The following is an 18,920-nucleotide window of genomic DNA, read 5'->3' on the forward strand; positions in this document are numbered from 1 at the left end:
AAATCCAAACATCTCTAGTGACACAAACCAGATAAATCTTTATTTTTTATTTTTTGTTTATTTTTACTTATTTATTTGAGAGCAACAGATTGAGAGAGAGAGAAAGGCAGAGAGAGAGAATGGGCATGCCAGGGCCTCCAGCCACTGTAAATGAATTCCAGACTCATGCACCCACTTGTGCATCTGGCTAACGTGGGTCCTGGGGAATTGAGCCTCGAACCGGGGTCCTTAGGCTTCACAGGCAAGTGCTTAACCACTAAGCCACCTCTCTCCAGCCCCCAGATAAATCTTAACTGTTATCTAAACACAAGGAAGAGAAGAAAACATCTGAGGTAAGGGATGTTCAGTTTCTGATTGTGGTGACGTTCATGCCTGTGCACAGATGCCTTCCACATGGTCAGTTTTGGACACCTAAATGGTAGCTCAAAAGTGACTTTTTCTTTTAATGAACTCTTTGTGCAGGAAGCAAAGAGAAGGCTTAGAAGCAGGAAGCACAAAGACAGGTTTGCCCTTAAGGCTCACTCCATGAAGGAGCCACTGCAGGAATCTAGGATGTGCAGCAATATACATCCTGAGATTTTGCACCCCTGTCCCACACACTGGCTGAGTGAGCTGGCATTTAGGAAGGTCTGTTTTCTGGGAAAGAGGAGCCCAGCAGGCTGAGGAAGGTGTGAGGTGTTAAATCATCTCGTCTGTTTACAATGACTTCTAAGAAAGACACCTTTGAGAACTTGTCTCAATAAAGATCTTCCCTAGAGACACCCAAACTCAGCCCACAGGGTGTGCCCTGATCCTGGTGGGGAAAGGGTGGCTCTTCCCATGTCCTCCAGTCCCATCCCTGAGAAGAATGGGGTCACCCATTCTTCACCCCAGCGGAGCCTTGCAGGGTTGCCCAATAAGGTTCCAGGATGAGTCAGGGAGGCATGTCCATTCTGCATGGCCAGTAACTATGAAGGGGCCACAGGGCCTACAGCCTGCCCAGGACTCGGTGGGCAAATGGGGGTCAAGGTGTCGTGGTAGAAAAGGAGAGAGGCTGCAGTGACTGGAGGAAGATCCAAAGAGCCAAGCCAGGGACTCACAAAGTCCCACCTCCCAGGCTTAGTGCTCCGTACATGGGCACGTGCTTGAACAAGTCATGCTCAGACATTGGCTACAAAACCCAGTTAGGAAACTGGAGATTTCTAGGACCTGAGTCTCTGTTAAATAGTTATGTATCAAGTCCCAGAATCCACCCTTCAAGGTCCTGGTGACATGTGATGGCCTCTCAATGACTTTCTCAGAAATAGCCTAGAACCCATGAACAGAGGAGATGGACTCGAATGGCCAGGAGCCTGCCAGGGGCTGTCTCATCCTCATCCAAAGCTGGGCACTTGCACACCAAGTGGTCCAGGTATGGAGCACAGCTCCAGCCCCACATGGCATAGCATCACTTGGCAAAGGCCAGTCAGAGTGCTTGAGCCAAGACCCAGGGAGCTTCCCCAGGCTTCCAGAGATTCCTCCCGGCCACAGGTAAGGGAAAGGATGAGCAGAAACCTTTTATGGCTGTCACCATTGCAAAGTAGAGCCCTAAGGAAACCCACACTCAAGCTGCTGCCTCTCCTGGCACTGCTCTGTTCCAGCCTGGCTCAGTGTGTCTAGAAGAGGTTGCTGCAGCCCACAGGCAGCTGAGCCCCTCTTCTGACCTTCCTCACAGGCAGACAATGTCAGGTCCACTGGTCTCACATCCCAGGCCAATGAGTCCAGAGGCCACCAAAGCAGACACTTCAGTCTAATACTTCCAGGCTCAGCGGTCATAAGTAAGACCTCAGACTCAGACATCGGTGTAAGCTGCCCATAGACGGTCACTGGCTTACGGGGGACACGCACAGTAATAGGATGAGCAGTTCCCTGTGGGCAGGATATGGCCCTGTTCCACAGAAGGCCAGAGAAAGATCAGAGGCCAATAAGCAAGACCTCTCAGAGAAGATGGCCTGTGGAGCTTTGAAGTAAGTGGAGGAATTCTCCTAAGGGGACAGTCTCTGAACCCACAGAGACCTTGTAAAGCTGCTTTGTCACACAGTATCTTTTTCCTCACTTGGGGGATAAATATGACTTGTCTCCTGCTGGGATGTGAGGGAGATTCCCATCCCAGAAGGTAACTGGGTGTTCACTTCTTTCCCACGCTGCAAAGTGCAATCAAACACAACACTTCCAGCCTGTGCTGTTCAAGTTCTACCTTGATTTTGAAGGCGGAAGCGAAGAGATGGGCAGACCTAGCCCCGGGGACCATGACCACTCCCACCTGCAAATACGCCAGCTGTCAGGTTCTGGGAAACCAATGGTCACGCTGCTCCACTCACACACGGAAAGGCTCTCTGGGCACCTGGAACCAGTCACTGCTGCGGTACCAGTGGGTGCACTGGGATACAGATCATCCTTCTGCCCACCCACTCCTGAGATCTTTCATCACGATCCTGACTGCTCCCTTCAAACCCACACAAACCCCATTCATAGCACGCTTCTAGGAAAGTTCCAGAAAATATTCTCTTCAGCCCAAAGTCACACTCCTAGGGACAAGCTGCCTCTTTACACTCGAGGTTGGTGCTGTGGCAGGTGACACTGCTTATGCTGTTGGGGAGCTGAGACAGCCACGGTAACTGCAGTTCTGAATGTCCTGCTCTTCAGGGACCTCGTTTGCACTGGCGGAAACAAGGGTGCGCTGAAGGCACTTTTCGGTCACAGGGACATGCCTGGCCTCTGCCCAGTACTGTAGGCCCTGTTACCTAGAAACCTTATCCCCAGAAACAAAGACAGCAGAGCCTGAGGGGGGCTGCACACAGGGGCCGTGCTGGGCACACCAACAGTGGCAAGAGCCCAGAAGCCAGGGAGTCGGGCTCGCCTCAGTGCAGCGGGCAGCCCTGGGGTGCTCCCCGCAGCTGCTTCGCCACACCAGGGTCTGCGGGACAGGGCTGGAGCTACAGTGAAGCCCACGGAGAAGTAAGCGGCCAAGGACAGAGCCCCACGGCCCACATCTGTCCTAAGGCAGGGCCAGGAGTCTCCCACCCAGAGGCTGTTCTGTGTGCGGGTCTCAACTCAGAATGACTGTAGACCCACATGCAAAGCCTAAAAGAACAAATGTCCAGACGAAAACACGGTGGGAGATATCCATGACTTCTGATGAGGCAAAGACTTTTTTTTTTTCCTAGTTGGAACACCGTGATAATCCTTAAAAAAGACTCCATGAAAAGTAAAAATGTTGGCCCTTCATGCAGCATGGGCCTCAGCCTGGGAGGAGACATTTGCAAGCCCATCTAGCCCCCTGAAGTTTGTTCTATCCTTGCCATCCTGTAGATCTTGCCTTGTAGGAAAACTAGACCCCTCGGGAGCCTTCAGGGGTGACTGACTAGGCATGGCCCCTGTGGGAGACCTCAGGGCTTCTTAGAGGAGTGCACTGTAAGGGTCCAGAGTCATCCTAAAGGGAACGTGAACTCTGAGAACAAGGGAGTAAAAGAGGCCCCCCACCCCCCCCGCCACAGGACCCATCTGGACCCTCCATCGCAGAAGCTTCCAAAAGGGGGAACGTGAAAGCCATGAGGAAGCAGGCTACAGCGCCGCTGGCCACATCTGTGAACGCCCCGGGCCACAGGAAGGTCTCCTGGGAGCTCTGGAGACCTGGGCTAAAAGTACTTTGTCACCTAAATGCAAAGGGGCTGGAGACTCATCTTCCCTGCTGCACCCTCGTGGTCTCTGCATCCCACACACATTGGTAGCACACTCATCATCCCCTCACCCCCACACACACGTTGGTAGCACACTCATCATCCCCTCACCCACACACACATTGGTAGCACACTCATCATCCCCTCACCCACACACACACATTGGTAGCACACTCATCATCCCCTCACCCCACACACACGTTGGAAGCACATCCCCTCACCCCCACACACACGTTGGTAGCACACTCATCATCCCCTCACCCCCACACACACGTTGGAAGCACACTCATCATCCCCTCACCCCCACACACACGTTGGAAGCACACTCATCATCCCCTCACCCCCACACACACGTTGGAAGCACACTCATCATCCCCTCACCCCCACACACACGTTGGAAGCACACTCATCATCCCCTCACCCCCACACACACGTTGGAAGCACACTCATCATCCCCTCACCCCCACACACACGTTGGTAGCACACTCATCATCCCCTCACCCCCACACACACGTTGGTAGCACACTCATCATCCCCTCACCCCCACACACACGTTGGAAGCACACTCATCGTCCCCTCACCCCACACACACGTTGGTAGCACACTCATCGTCCCCTCACCCCACACACACGTTGGAAGCACACTCATCGTCCTCTCACCCCCACACACACGTTGGTAGCACACTCATCGTCCCCTCACCCACACACACACGTTGGAAGCACACTCATCGTCCCCTCACCCCACACATTGGTAGCACACTCATCATGTCCACACACACATACACATATTGGTAGCACTATTCAGGCAAAGCCAGACAGAAATCCTCTACAATGGACTGCAAGCAAGAGGCTAGAACCCACCCCAGAGGGTGAAGGTAATTGTGTGAGGGCAGAAATCAATGTGCCCAGGGGAACAAGCCTAGTGGACAGCCAGACACAGCTACAAGGGCCCACAGGCAGACCCCAGAGCCCAAAGAAAAGGCATTATTTTGACCAAATCATATGTCCCTCACTAGCCCCTCCATCCCTGCTTCATTCTCAGGAAGGAGGACCAGCCTTTCCCAAAAGGGGTCTTCCAGAACCTGTTCAGTGCATCTGTGGTGCACCAGAAAAAAGGGAATCTTCCAGTGGGTCCATCAGGCATATAGACAAGAGCTTTACAACTCAATCTCAGTGTCTCCACATGGAATCTCTCAAGGGGGACTCTATCTAAAATCCTCACACCCACCCCTACCACCTAGGATCCCTCCTGGCCCGACTGTCTTCAGCACGCTCTGGGTCATTCTCATGGGCAGTCAGACCCCACACCTGCCCCTAGTGACCACCACCTAGCCCTGCTCTGCCCAGTGGGGCTCCTTGCCCACCCTGTACTATGCTCCAGTGGCCCTCAGCTCTCTCCTCCCCTCCTATACTGAATGACCTTCCATTGTCGCTTCTCACTGAGAAAGGCACTGATCGTCCACAGAGATGTCCACTCCCTCCCTCGTTTCTCAGCGCTCGTTAGTTACACCTGGGCAGAGCCCGGACATGAGAAGAGAGAACATAGCTCCATCCCCCACGCTCCTGCACCTCCTTAAAGGGCAGAGATGGTAGGTAGAGTCTCAAACCTCCAGGAAGCCTAGGTGGCAGCACCTTCCACAAGTCTACCTCCATTCCTGCTTTCTGTTGCCCTTGTGCCACTGAGCGTGAACCTTTCTAAGCTGTGGCCAGTGTCCTGTGGCCACCCCAGCCTACACAAGCTGAGCCCTGCAACCAAGGCAGGTTTGCCAAGTGAGTGAAACTAGAGGGGGATTTCTGCCACAGGGTAGCAGGGCAGTCTCTGCTTTAACCTGACTGTTGCTGTGAGCCACAGAGCGGATCCCGGACATTCCTGTGGTCAGCAGTGCATAATACGATGTGTCTGGACAGACTGCGAGCTTGCACGGCTCCAGTTCCTGCTGTGGGCTCTGTCCCTGCTCAAAACACCAGCATGTTCTGGATGGGGCAGGGTATGGGGAGTGAACACTAGGGACACAAAGTCCTCAGGGACTCGGTGGCTGATGTGGCTGAGTTCTAAGAGTGCAAAGGGCTTCTGAGACCATAGACTGCACTCCCAGACAGTGCCACAGTGGCCCGAGACACAACACCCGTGGAGGCCGCAGGTTCGTCTCAGCATCCAAATGCCTGATTCAGGCTGACATGTCAGCGTAGCCTTGGCCAGACCTTGAGCAGGTCTTGGCTGCCAGATGCTATCCATCCCACAGAGAGCTTCAAGACACCAGCAGGAAACTTGCCAAGCACCACAGAAACCCCTGTGCAGTCCTGGTGTGCCCAGCACCCGTGCAGTGAGGTGGGGGCCGGGCAGGCAGGTTCCAGCCCAGAAGGGTGGCGAGCTCAAAGCAAAGGCAGAGGCAGCAGAGACTCAGCCAGGGCTGCCTCAGGTGTAGGACTGTAGTCACCAGCTGTGTTGTCCTGGAGTAAACAGTACAAGGCTGGCCAGGGCCAGGTCTAGCCTGTAGGACGTGCCTCCGCCTGGAAGCATCTTGGAAGGAGTCAGGGGAGCTTGGACAGTTTTCATGCAGGACTCAGACCCAAGGAGAGGCATCAATGGCCCATACGTCTTACATTCCAGATACTTGGCATAGTGCCGTTCCAGGAACCGTGTTAATTTAACCCAAACAAAGGAACGTCCCATGCTTACCGTGGCTAACTCGTCGAACTTGCCAAAGAGCTCATTAAGCAGTTTCACCAGCTCCTGAGCCGTGCACTGGGATGCCAGGCCTGTGAAGCCCACGATGTCTGCAAACAAGATGCTGCAAGAGAGAAGTGAGGAGGGGCTGTCTCATCCCAGTCGTTTAGGGAGTCATGACCTCAGAGCCTTTTCCACCTAAAAACCACTCTGAGAACAGTCACTCCACTCACTTCTCAACGCAGGCTATAGATAATGACTTCCTTCTTCCCATTTTATAGGCAAAAAGACCCGAGCTCTTAGCAGCCACAAGACACCCCTCTTGGCAACACAGACAGTGACTGCTAGGCCATTGTGAGCTTGCCCTCCCTTATACTGAACAACACTGCTGCCCAGTGTCCATGAGGCCTGACTCCTCCCCAGGGAGCGCCTGTTCCTACATTGTGGCCCCAAGCACAACACAGAAATGGCAAGCTTTTAAGAGGCACGCGCTCATCTGCACCACACCTTCTCCTTTCCCTTTTGCCATCTGGCCCTGGGCAGGAGGTCAGGGCATTACTGTGAAAGGGACAGAGTCCCTGCATTACTGAGAAGAGGACCCACAGTCTTGCAGGAGACCCTCCTCAAACTGGGCACCTGTTTAGTACAGAACTGGGATCAGCCTCAAGAACACAGTGTGTTCCCTAAGAATTGGAAGACTTGAAGAAGATCTTTCCTATTTCTTTCTTTTTCTTTTCTTTCTTTTTTTTTTTTTTTTTACAAAGCCCAAACATGCTCTTTCCAAATATCTGAGACATGAAGGAAAATTAAAATGGGGCTTATCTCTATGAATTCTGTAGCTTTAAGATATATCTTAAAATATGTTCCCAACCATTTATTTACCTTGGCTCAAATGTTTCTGGCTTTCCTCTAACTTTAGGACTTACACAATCTAGCCCACCTGCCACATTCCCCATGGGGAGAGGGGTGGTCACAAAAGGAAGGAGTATTTTTATTGAGAACTTTAATATGTAAGCACACTATAAGTTGATAGTATTCCCATTCTGTTATCCTCTTTTGACCCTTTCCCACTGAGGCCCCTCCTCCTTCCATGTACTTTATCCTCCATGCTTAAAAAATACATTGTGTGTGTGTGTGTGTGTGTATGTGTGTGTGTGTGTGTGTGTGTGTGTGTGTGTGTGTGTGTGTGTGTATGTCATGGTACACAGGCATGTGGGGATCACCAATGTGTTACTTCTCACATCTGGCTTTCTGTGTGTGCTCAGGAATTGAACCTGGGCCAAGCAGGGTTTGAAAACAAGCATCTTAACCACTAATCCATCTCTCTAGTCCCAGAAATTAGCTTCTTGCGGACAAGAGAGCCTGTCACCAAAGAGGAGCCAGGCTGGGAAGCACAAAGGAAAGCAGGGACTCAGAACTGAACTCCAGGGACTGTCACACCCTACCAGCCGTGTGACAGAGAGCTCGGCAACACAGCAGGCCTTCCTCGTGCTCATCTTCTAGTCTGAAAATGGGACTAGGAGCTCACTTGTGTATGAGCATTTTCAACAACTTAAGATGTCATCAGGCGTTCAGTTACTTGTGGGCCTTTTGGGGAGGGCCAGCTATGCTGGCATTGTCCTAAGTGCTTGGGACTTACCACGGAAAAATGATTCAAACGTTTGTGCTCTCAAGGGGATTCCATGCTGGCCAAGGGAAGGGGACATCTGAGGTTTGCCAGGGGTACTTCTACCCGTGGCTGAACCCTGAGGAAAGGAGACGGGTGTGGAATGTGGACTGCCACCTGGGATAGGGTAGGCGAGCTTCGTGAGATGGGGCAAGGGAGGTATGTAGACACTGGAGGAACAGGGCTCCAGGCAGAGCGAAGGAGGAAACAGCAGGTACCATCACTTCCACATTCTGCAGGATGCAGAATTATTGGTCCTTATTTCAGCCCTTCAGCATGCCATCCCACTGCCTTCTAGCTCTGTTCCCATGAGGAATCAGCCATGACCTCACTGAAGAGCATTAATAGGTAGAGCCTTTCTCTCTTGCTGTGTCCACGTTGTCTCTGCCTCCCTTGCTGGTGTCAACTGGATTATGATGTATCTTGCTATGGGTCTGTGCATTTAATCCACCTCAGAGCACAATGAGCTTCTTGGATTAAGAGGTTAGTGTCGGGCTGGAGAGATGGCTTAGCGGTTAAGTGCTTGCCTGTGAAGCCTAAGGACCCCGGTTCGAGGCTCGGTTCCCCAGGTCCCACGTTAGCCAGATGCACAAGGAGGCGCACGTGTCTGGAGTTCGTTTGCAGAGGCTGGAAGCCCTGGCGCGTCCATTCTCTCTCTCTCCCTCTATCTGTCTTTCTCTCTGTGTCTGTCGCTCTCAAATAAATAAATTAAAAATAAAATAAAAAAAAAAGAGGTTAGTGTCTTTTGTTGTTGTTGTTTGTTTTGTTTCCTTTTAAAGCAATGGGTCAACTTTGTCCATTATTCCTTCCAATACCTTTCTGTCCTCTCCTCAGGCAGTCTTGATATGCATGTGTTAATACGTTTGATAGTGGTGTCTCACACTCGATGGTGTCTCACGCTCGATAGTATCTCTCTCACAGAGTTCCGAGAGTCTCATTGCTTAACTCTTCATTTATTCTGTTCTTCAGAGTGGAAAAATCTCACTGGATCCATCTTCAAGTTCACTCATTCTTTCCCGGCCTGCTCAAGTCAGCTGTTGAGCCAGCCCCTCCAGTGAATTTTTCACATCAGTCATTGCATTCCTTAAATTTGGAATTTCTGTATGATTGGTTGGTTGTTTTTAATAATGTCAATGTTTTAAGTATTTTCTATTTGGTGAAAAACCATTCACATGGTTTTCCTTAATTTTATAGACGCCATTTGTCCTTTGAACACATTTAAAATAGCCAATTTAAAGTTTTCCTCTAACAAGCCCAATGCCTAGCCTTTCTTAGAGACAATTTATGCTAACTGCTTTTTTTTGTCCCATGTGTGAGTCATATATGTTTCCAAGATATGAGGCCTGACTAGCATAACACAGCAACTCTAGACACCAGAGTCTCTCCCACATCCCATGTCAGACAGCCTGTTACTATTGTTGGGTTTTGACCCTGGTTGGTGATTTTTCTAAACTAATTTACATCAGTGTTGTATCCCAAAATCCCCAGAATTCTGCCCAGGAACTTTTCAAAACACGCTGTTTAGTCCCCTTCCATTCTCTTTGGCAATCTTGTTACTTGCTTCCACTGTCATCACTTCCAAAGCAGCTATGATGCTAGATAATCCCCATGGACTATTTTCAAAAAAAGGGTTCCAAGATGCTGGCCTCTAATTCCTTGTACCAGGATATGGTCTACATCCACAATGAGCTGTTGATCAATGAGACCTGCTGGATCTCCAAAAACAAACAAGACAGACTTCTGTCAGAGCACTTGATTACCCACCAGAGATTAATGATAAGAACCTACTGCTGAAGACACCATATGCTGTTGTCACGGACCATGGAGAGACCTGACTGGAATCTGGAGGAGAGCCAGTCCCCAGACAATTAGCCCATCCAGTGCTGGAAGGTGCTACATGAGCTACCAGGGGAAAGTGGCCAACATCTATCCAAGCAACTCAAAGTCTAAGCAACTCAGAAGCAAACAACTTGACATGATGCTCACACAAGTGCAATAGCGGCACACAGCCATGGTGGGTAACCGACTGCTCTTGGGGTGGCTAACAGATCCACTCAGTGGAAAGGAAACCATATCTGGAACTAGGAAACAAGTCAGAATCATACCCAGATAATGATTCTGCTTTCCACTGTCAAGCTCCAAATAACCTCAGATTATAAGAGGACCTACATCCTTTTAATTCTCTCTAAATTAATAATGGTTAACCCATTTAACTGGTGCTGACTTCTTCTCCATTGGAGAATCTGCTTCTCTTTTTTAGACAGGAGCTGGACCTGAGGAGATAAACCTCTCAGTGCACTCCACCCTGGCCCCAGCTAAAACCTCAGATGAACTGGGGAAATGAGCAAGACTGCTAATTTCTTAGTGAATCTGATATCAGCAGAAGGGCGAAGGAGACAGACACTGAGGACACTCAACGTCTACCAAACCAGAGATCCAGAGGCTCCTAAGTGCCATCACTGAAGTAAACTTAAAATGCTCCCAGCATGGCTCGGGGAATTGTGCAGGAGAGAGGGCAGAAAGATTGTTAGAGCCACAAGTCAGGAAATTTTGCACAGAGACATTGCCTCTCCCCCATAACTGACTGCTGCCCCATAATGCATGACCCACAATCCCCATGGGGTGGACCTACATCCCCAGAGACGAAGGCCTCTTCAGAAAAGGGACAAGAAGAGGAAAAGGATGGTACCAACATGTGTTATTTACATACTAAATAGGTCCATATCTAACAGGAAAAAAAAGGTGCCAAGAAAGGGCACTCAGCAGGGCTGAGTCAGGACCACCGGAGACAGGCAGTTGAAGCACTTGGCAGCTAGGTAACATTCTGAAAATTCTCTGAGGCCGGGGCTTTAAAAGAGCACCAGCCCATCCTTAGCCCTAGGTTGCTTCCTTCCAGGCTGCTGGTTCTTGCGCTGAACATGACTGGGTTTTTTCAAAGCAATTGTGGAGCAGAGGCAATGGCAAGATGTGAACAGGGCAAAGTAAACATTACTTGTTCCTGCTCCGGATGAGGACTTCTTCTTAGAGAAACACTGTTGGATAGGTGCAGGACTCTGTTCATCAGCAAGGGGACTGTGCCGTCCAGTGTTGTCGGAGTGTGAGATGCACATCCCTGGAGGCATGTGAACAGCGCCAAGTTTGAACATCAATCTTGATGTGACTTTGGAGCAGTGGAGGAGTCCAGTGAGGGGGGACAGACAGCAACAAAAAGCTCGTACCTGAGGTACAGAAAGATTTAATGATGGCTGCTCAGTGCCAGAGAGACAGGATGGCACTGGCACCATGTTCATCTGGGTATCACACCTGCATATAAACACGCCAACCCTCCAGCTGCAGGGGACTGCAGACAACCAGGGGACACACATGGATAATGTCCAATAAGTACATCTGTCACATGCCAAGAGAATTTCTTGCTTTTTAATAAAAAGTATTCCATTTCATGTACGTATTTTAACACTTTATTAAGACATCATTGCATAAAAAAATTGTTTGCATAAAAGCAGAAGGAGAGGGATAACACCTTCAAGTTACCCCCTGACCTGCACACATGCAATCTGGCATGTAGGTGCATGCACACATGTATGTACACACATGCACATACACAAGTAAATATTTTTAAATTTATGTCTTTCTTTTTACAAATGTGAAATGTTAACATACTAAAGACAAAAATGGTACCTATGGTATATAACCTCACACTTTCATCTACATCTACATTGTGAAATGACGATAGCTTTGCAATATAATTTGAAGCTAGGAGATATGATGTCATTATGATCAGAGAATTATGTATTTCATCTTTATTAACTTTATTAAGACTTTTCTGTGATATAATGTGATCTATGTGGGTAACTGAGAATAATGTATATTCTGATGTTGTTGAGTGAAATGTTCTGAATATGCCTGTTAGCAACATTTCATCTACAGTCCTATCAGAATCCTCTGCTTTCACTTTGATCTTCTGTCTAGACAGACATTCTGTCCATCATTGAAGGTGGATTGCTGAAGTCTCCTCTTGTTTTGACAACTATTTCCCCTTTAAGTTCTAACAATGCTTGCTTTACATATTTAAGTGCTTTCATGTTGGGTGTGCATGCCTTTTACAATTGTTTTATCATTTTTTCATTGTAAATATCTTCTGGTCTCTTCTGACAGTTTCCGGACTTGTCTATTTGGGCTGACCAAAGCATGGCCACCCCGGCTCTCTTAGTTGCCATCCACAGCATCTATCTTTTCCATCCCTTCACCTTCAGCCTAAGCCACCTTCTCAAATCTAAAGCTTTATGCACACTAGATATGGCTAGTCCGGTTTGGCTATTGTTTGATGTTTGTTCATTTGTTTGGTGTTTTTTCCATTCATCCATTCTGTCTTTTATTTGGGGAACTTATTCTATTCACACTTAGAAGTAAGGAAGGGATAACACTGCTATTTTCTTAGTTATTTTTTTTTTTTGTTAATCTTGTAGGGTTGATTTATTTTTGCCTGTCTATTCTTCTCTTTATGTATTCTATTACGTTTTGTTGTTGTTTTTTATTGATATGAGTGATGGTTACTTTCTGTTGTCAAAAAAATTAATCTAGAGAAACAGAGGAGACAAACCCCTGCACAGATCTTTGAGTATTTCTAGATTGGGCTAATTGAGGTAAAGAGCCACACCCTATGTGTGGCACCTTCCCATGAGCTTGGGACTCAGGCTTAATTAGAAAGAGAAATGCTGGGTGTGATGCGCATGCCCACATGCCGTTAATCCCAACACGCAAGAGGCAGAAGTAGAAGGATCACTGTGAGTGCAAAGCCAGCCTGGGACTACATAGTGAATTTCAGGTCCACCTGGGCTAGAGTGAGACCTGACCTCAAGAACAAAACAGAATGTGAGCTGCGTGTCAGCATTCATTTCTCTCTGGTTTCTGACTGTGGGTGCAGTGTGGCCAGCTGCCCCAAGCTCTTGCAGCTATGACTTCCCTGCCATGGACCCTTGAACTGTGAGCCAAAACAAACCCTTCTTTCCTAAAGTTGTCTTGTTCAAACATCATTTTCCCAGAGCAACAAGAAAAGTACTGAGGAGTGTTTGGGGGTGGATCTTGAGTGCAGCCATAAGGTGTGAGGAGAGTGATTGGCGCTATGGCAGCTGGTACTTGCTGATGGTGGTGTTTGCTGGCTGTTTGATGATATTCTGCTTGGATCTATGAAAGAGAAGCCAGTTTCTTCCAGCACGGATGGTGTTCCCCTTGAATTTTTAAGCCTGAAATAAACCCCTTCCTCCTGTAAGCTGTTTCTGGTTAGATGTTTGTGAGTGAGACTATATCAGACCGCAGATTCATCAAGGAGGTTCTGAGCTCTACTTCTGCAGTCATCTGGGTTCAAATGCTGGCTCTGCAGCTCCACTTCAAACACCTGGGCCTAAGTCTACACCGTTTCAACATCCTCCTCTGGGGGACAACAGCACTGACCCCTAACTAACTGTGTGTGACAGTGTGGAGTGACGAAACCCATAGGATTGCAGACAGAAGCACCTGGAAGCAGATTAGCCATGCTGCCTCCCCCTACGGGGACACAGCCTCAGCTCTCTTGTAAGAAGCTGGTCCCAGCTCCTAAGGACCCAGTCTGTGATGCCTGGCATAAGCCTAAATTTTTCATATGTTTTTGTGTCTTCAGGGGCAATGGCAGGGAAGCCTGACATCCAACACCCAGAAAGGCTAGATTTGCTAATAGCTAAGAAGAAAGTACTTTTGTCCTATCCAATACCATCTCCTATCTGAGTGACACACTCAGTGTCAATCCCAAACAAGTGACACTAAACTAGTCTAAGAATATTACATGTTAACAAAAAGTATCTTAAAGCCAGGCATAGTGGCGCACATCTTTAATCCCAGAACTTGGGAGGCAGAGGTAGGAGAATCACTCTGAGTTTGAGGCCACCCTGAAAATACATAGTGAATTTCACATCAGCCTGAGCTAGAGTGAGACCCTACCTTGAAAAAACAAAACAAAACAACAACAACCAAAAAAAAAAAACTGGAATTTTTAAAGGAATGTATACTGTAATGAGACAAATACTTGCAACAGAATCCTAGGTGGCCAATCAAACATCAGGATCCACAAGTTGATTCCCACTGAGGGCTCAGTTTTCTTGCCTGTAAAATGGGAAGAGTAGCTCCGGCTTCATAAGACTGATGAGATGAAGGGAATGAGTAGGAGAAAGAAACCCCGACCCCTGACCTGGTAGCCACTAGCACCACGCTCATTAATTATCCAGAATAGGAAAGTTACCAAGCAGCCCAGCACCTTGCTGCGCCATACCAATTTGGGGGACAGAGTTCTGATTCTGATTAGTCAATGCAGGAAGTGGAAGAAATGTGGAATAGAACTGTAGCATGTGTCACCTAGGAGGACACAGCTCCCTCCACCTAAAACCAGCTTCCCTGCCAGATAGCTTCCAACCTAAGCTCCTATTCTTCCTCAGTCCACCCAAACTATTGTGATCTCCCATCCTGCACTCCATCCCTCCCCAAGCGGCCCCCTCCCCACCACTACCCAATTCCTCCACATCACAGCCTCCAGCCCACCACAGGGGCTGGGTCAGCGCTAACCCTACCTCACATTGTCATGCCTCTGGATGTAAATCTTGTGGAAGATTCTCTCAGGGGGCTTCAGAAAGTCTTCTTTCATCTCCATGGCAACATTCCGGGGCAAGAGACTCATGAGCAGCCGCTCCTAGATAGAAAAAAGAAGGTCTTCATCAGACAGCAGGGAGTCCCCATTCTTTGAAGCTTCCTCCCCCATAAGGGTGGGTTGAGGAGCTTCCCCAGGCAAGGTCTCCAGACCCTATTCAAGCAAGCTATACATGTGGGGGTCTGCATACCTTTCCTAGTCCGCAGAGCCCAATGGACCCATATCCAAACCTGTACTACCACTAAGCAAGTAATTGGCACTAGGAACATAGCCTGTATGTGAAAACCTACCCTACTGCATACAAAGCTATGTCTGTGTCCCAGCATGCTCCTCTTCCAGCCTGCTAGGCACTGTGAGCTTCAGGACACAGTAGAGTCACAGCCCAGCAAACACCAATGTCTCCACCCAGGCTCATACTCCCATTGCTCCAACAGGAGTCCACCATGTTGGCTTAGCACAAAGAAGCCTGGCCCCCTTTTAACACAAAGCCCCAGGGACCAGCTAGCCTTTGTTCTTGGTCATGGCTCCTTCCTGATCTGTATACAGGCCCTTTCTTACTCCATCAAGGACAGAAGGCCTGTGCCACCCTGGAGAACTCAGCCTCTCCCCTTCCCAGGTGTGGTTTCCTACCTGGACCAAGGGCATGAGTTAGACTCTGTCTTCCGTCTTCTAGGTGGAGCCTTCCCTGACCTCAGCCCTGGCTAGCCCTGACACACCAGGCACAGCCCTGGGTTTAAGAACCCTGGTGCTGCATTCAGTGTACCAGTCCCATTTCCCTCAGGCCTCTCATGCCTTGGCCCATCCTGTCTTGCAGAGAAAAAAAAAACAAATGCATGGTGTTGAAGCACACACAGCATCAGCCTCTGGCTATCCCATTACCCCTACTCAGCTCATAGCACACTTTCATCAGGGTTTTTGGCATAAGGACCACATCTTTCAATTTCTCATGTAGCCAAGAAGATATAAATTCAAGATCATATGGGAATGGTATGGTTTTGCTCGTCACTGTCCCTCCACCAAAGGCCCAGGTGTCAAAAGCTGTGCCCCTGGGCTGGAGGGATGGCTTAGCGGTTAAGACATTTGTTTGCAAAGCCAAAGACTCTGGTTCAATTCCCCAGGACCCACATTAGCCAGATGCACAAAAGGGTGCATGCATCTGGAGTTCGTTTGCAGTGGCTAGAGACCCTAGTGTGCCCACCTTCTCTCTCTTTCTCTTTCCCCATCTCTCTCTCCTTTGCTCCTTCCTTCCCTCTTTCTTTGTCAAATAAATAAATAAAAATAAAATACTTTTTTAAAAAGCTGTGTCCCCAGGGTGGCAACGTTAGAAGTGGTGTAACCTTGAAAGATAGAGCTTTGTGAAAAGTCCTTACGTCATTGGAAGTGTGCTATTAAGGGGGTACTGGGAGACCAGCCTCTTCTTCCTTTATTTTGCTTCCTGGCCATAAGGTAAACACCTTTACTCTATCAAATGCTTCTGGAATATTCCCTAAACATAACCTGTCCATCTTCCCTTGCCCCTTGCCAGTGCCGGGAATGCAATCACAATGGCTGACTCTCTACTGGTCATTCACAAGAATGCAAGCTGCGCACAAGAAGCACAGGCGGTGAGCTGAAGACAAGCCGCAGGGTACTGCATCAGCCTGCATGCAGCACAAGGCGCCTGCCTGGCTATGTGAGAACTGCCTCGCTCGGATAAGCCACTGCATGTGCACCTCATATTAACCAAGGACACAGCATCAGTTCCCTCCACCGGGTTAGCAGCAGAACCAAAAGGCAATACTTTTCATAACCAAGATTAAAGTACATATCCTTGCCAAAGGGGATAAAACAACCATTTCATATGATTGAGCCCTCATTCTGCCCCCCAAAAAATCCCAAGATAAAGTAGCTCATTCCTATTATAAAGATAATTTATACCTGAAATTAACTTCCAATCTCACACCTAAAGCTCCCAACACAAACAGCATCAGAAGCAGATGATGACAGCACTAAATTCTAACCAAAGATATACGATTCAAAGGCAGAAATAACAGCAACAGAAATTATCACAAATGCAGATCACAAGAAGTATCAGTGTCTTGAAGACTACACGAAAACCTTAACACAGCTGTCTTGTTTATCAAGATACTTACGATACAAATACCATTCTCAGTAAAAATGAAATGCTTCCATGGTAATTGTGAGGGCTTTGTTCCTGTCAATAGGGAAAGCCAACTTCTCCTTATCCTTCCCAGACCGCTCCAGTAGATATCACGGGTGTTGCACATAAAACATCATGAGGTTGAAAGGTGGAAGGAGGAAGGTAGAGATCTGTGATTAATTCACCACATGGAAGTGAGTCTCCAGGTTTTTTACTCTGCCTCTTGTATCCCAGGTCCAGCGTAGGAGTAGCAGGAACTCGGGGTGCTAACGACACAAACTAAAAGGCCCAACAAAAGCTGCCCCTCACCCCAGAGGCCAGGGTACGGAAGCTCACAGGAGTAGCCCTTTAGATACCAACTCACTCACTCAGGCCAGAGACACTGAAAAGTCTATGCTCAAATCCTACCTGTACCAGCAAAAGTCAGGCTGAAACGCCCATCACCGACTCTTCCCTTACTGCTAGGTGGTGTCAGAGAAGGTTACAGGGGAAAGCTTATCATTCCACCTGCTGGTAACTAGCACCCCTCCCACCCAGTGGACCTGCTGCTCCCCTAGCTGAGAGCTGTCAGTGAGTCTAGAGGCAAGTAGTCTCACCTCTGCCAAGCATAACCCTCCACACAAGAGGGTCAATGAAGGCCAGGAAAGGCCTGGACCTCATCCCACCTGACAGTAGAGAAACTTCAGCTGCCCTTCCCCCTCCAGCATGACATCACGGAAAACCAGGCCAAACATAAGGCCCAAACAGGATACACAGCCTCATACAATACAGCCCAGATGTCCAGATTCCAATGGGATACTGTTTGTTGTACGAAGAACCACAACATGTCCCCTGAGAGAACCAAGACACCCAGCAGCAGGAGGACAGAGATGCTACAATAACAAAGACAATGCAGCAGGACAAGAATGGCTCTATGAAGAACTAAAACACAACTTGAAAATGAAAAATATTTGGGGTTTTTGAGGCAAGGTTTCAAATAGCCCAGGCTTTGCCTTGAACTTGCTAGGTGAAGATGACACTGAACTTCTGATCCTCCTGCCTCTACCTCCCAACTGCTGGCATGACAAGAGGGTGGCACCATGTCCACTGTACACAGCGGCAGGGGTCAAGCCCAGGGCTTCATGCATGTTAGGCAAGCACTCTACCAACTTAGCTACATCCCAGGCCCATGAAGAGTGACTATAAGAATCATTAACAAGGTAATAGTAGGTTGCCAATACGTAAAAAGAACTCTATACGGTAGCCAAACAGGATTTAATCCAAGGATGCAATGCTAGCTCAATACTGAAATAGCAATCAATGCGCCCCACAACAGGGTAAAGAATAAATATCATACAATATTTATAAAAAGTGTAATAAAATATAACTCTGTGGTAAAAACTTTCACAGAAATAGGAAGAAGGAACTTCTTCATCTTGATAAAGATCTACAACACGGACTGGAGAGGTGGCTTAGCACTTAAGGCACTTGCCAGCAAAGCCAAAGGACCCAGATTACATCCCCTAGTACCCACATAAAGCTGGATGTTCCACATGGTGCATGCATCTGGAGTTCATGTACAGTGGCCAGAAGCCTATTATTCAATAGATAAATACATGCTTTAAAATAAATACTAACAATTGAACACTCATAGACATAAAAATCAGCCTTAATCTCAACCCCACACCTCATACAAACCTTAACTTTTAAAAAAGATTTATTTTTATTTACTTATTAGAGACAGAGAGAGGGAGAGAAACAGAGAGGCTCTCTTGGGTTACCCTTCCTTTACCCACCTTGTGGGCACAGAACCCCCTCGCCCGTCATAGAAGGCAGGTGAGGCTGAGGTGTGGCTCCCACCTAGTCCATCTCATTTGCCTAGTTGGGTGATAATCACACTGCTTCCGTAGGCCATGGCAAGGAGCCCAAGGAGGGCGCTCTAGTCATAGTATGGAGACTGTCTTTTTAAAGTACAGAAAAAAACTTTTCTATAGATCCTAAGTGCCCCCAAGAACTCAGCATGCTCCAGGGTTGACCTTGCTGACCCAAGGCCAGGGCAGATGAATGCCTATGGCCAGCGGGTAAGGGCCAGCTACA

The 18,920-nt window shown here is 48.4% G+C and overlaps 1 protein-coding gene across 1 annotated transcript in view; it reads right to left on the reverse strand.

The window, feature by feature from the left end:
* Positions 1–18,920, reverse strand: part of Adcy1 (adenylate cyclase 1) — a 121,626-nt gene that overhangs the window by 75,732 nt on the left and 26,974 nt on the right. Inside the window, exons 3-4 of the mRNA XM_045135472.1 lie at positions 14,628–14,746; positions 6,378–6,489 (exon numbers count right to left, since the gene is read on the reverse strand). Of these exons, the coding sequence (XP_044991407.1) occupies positions 6,378–6,489; positions 14,628–14,746 (231 nt within the window). The remainder of the gene's footprint in view (positions 1–6,377; positions 6,490–14,627; positions 14,747–18,920) is intronic.

Source organism: Jaculus jaculus, chromosome 16 (genome assembly GCF_020740685.1).
Source record: "Jaculus jaculus isolate mJacJac1 chromosome 16, mJacJac1.mat.Y.cur, whole genome shotgun sequence".
In the NCBI taxonomy this organism is placed as follows: domain Eukaryota; kingdom Metazoa; phylum Chordata; class Mammalia; order Rodentia; family Dipodidae; genus Jaculus; species Jaculus jaculus.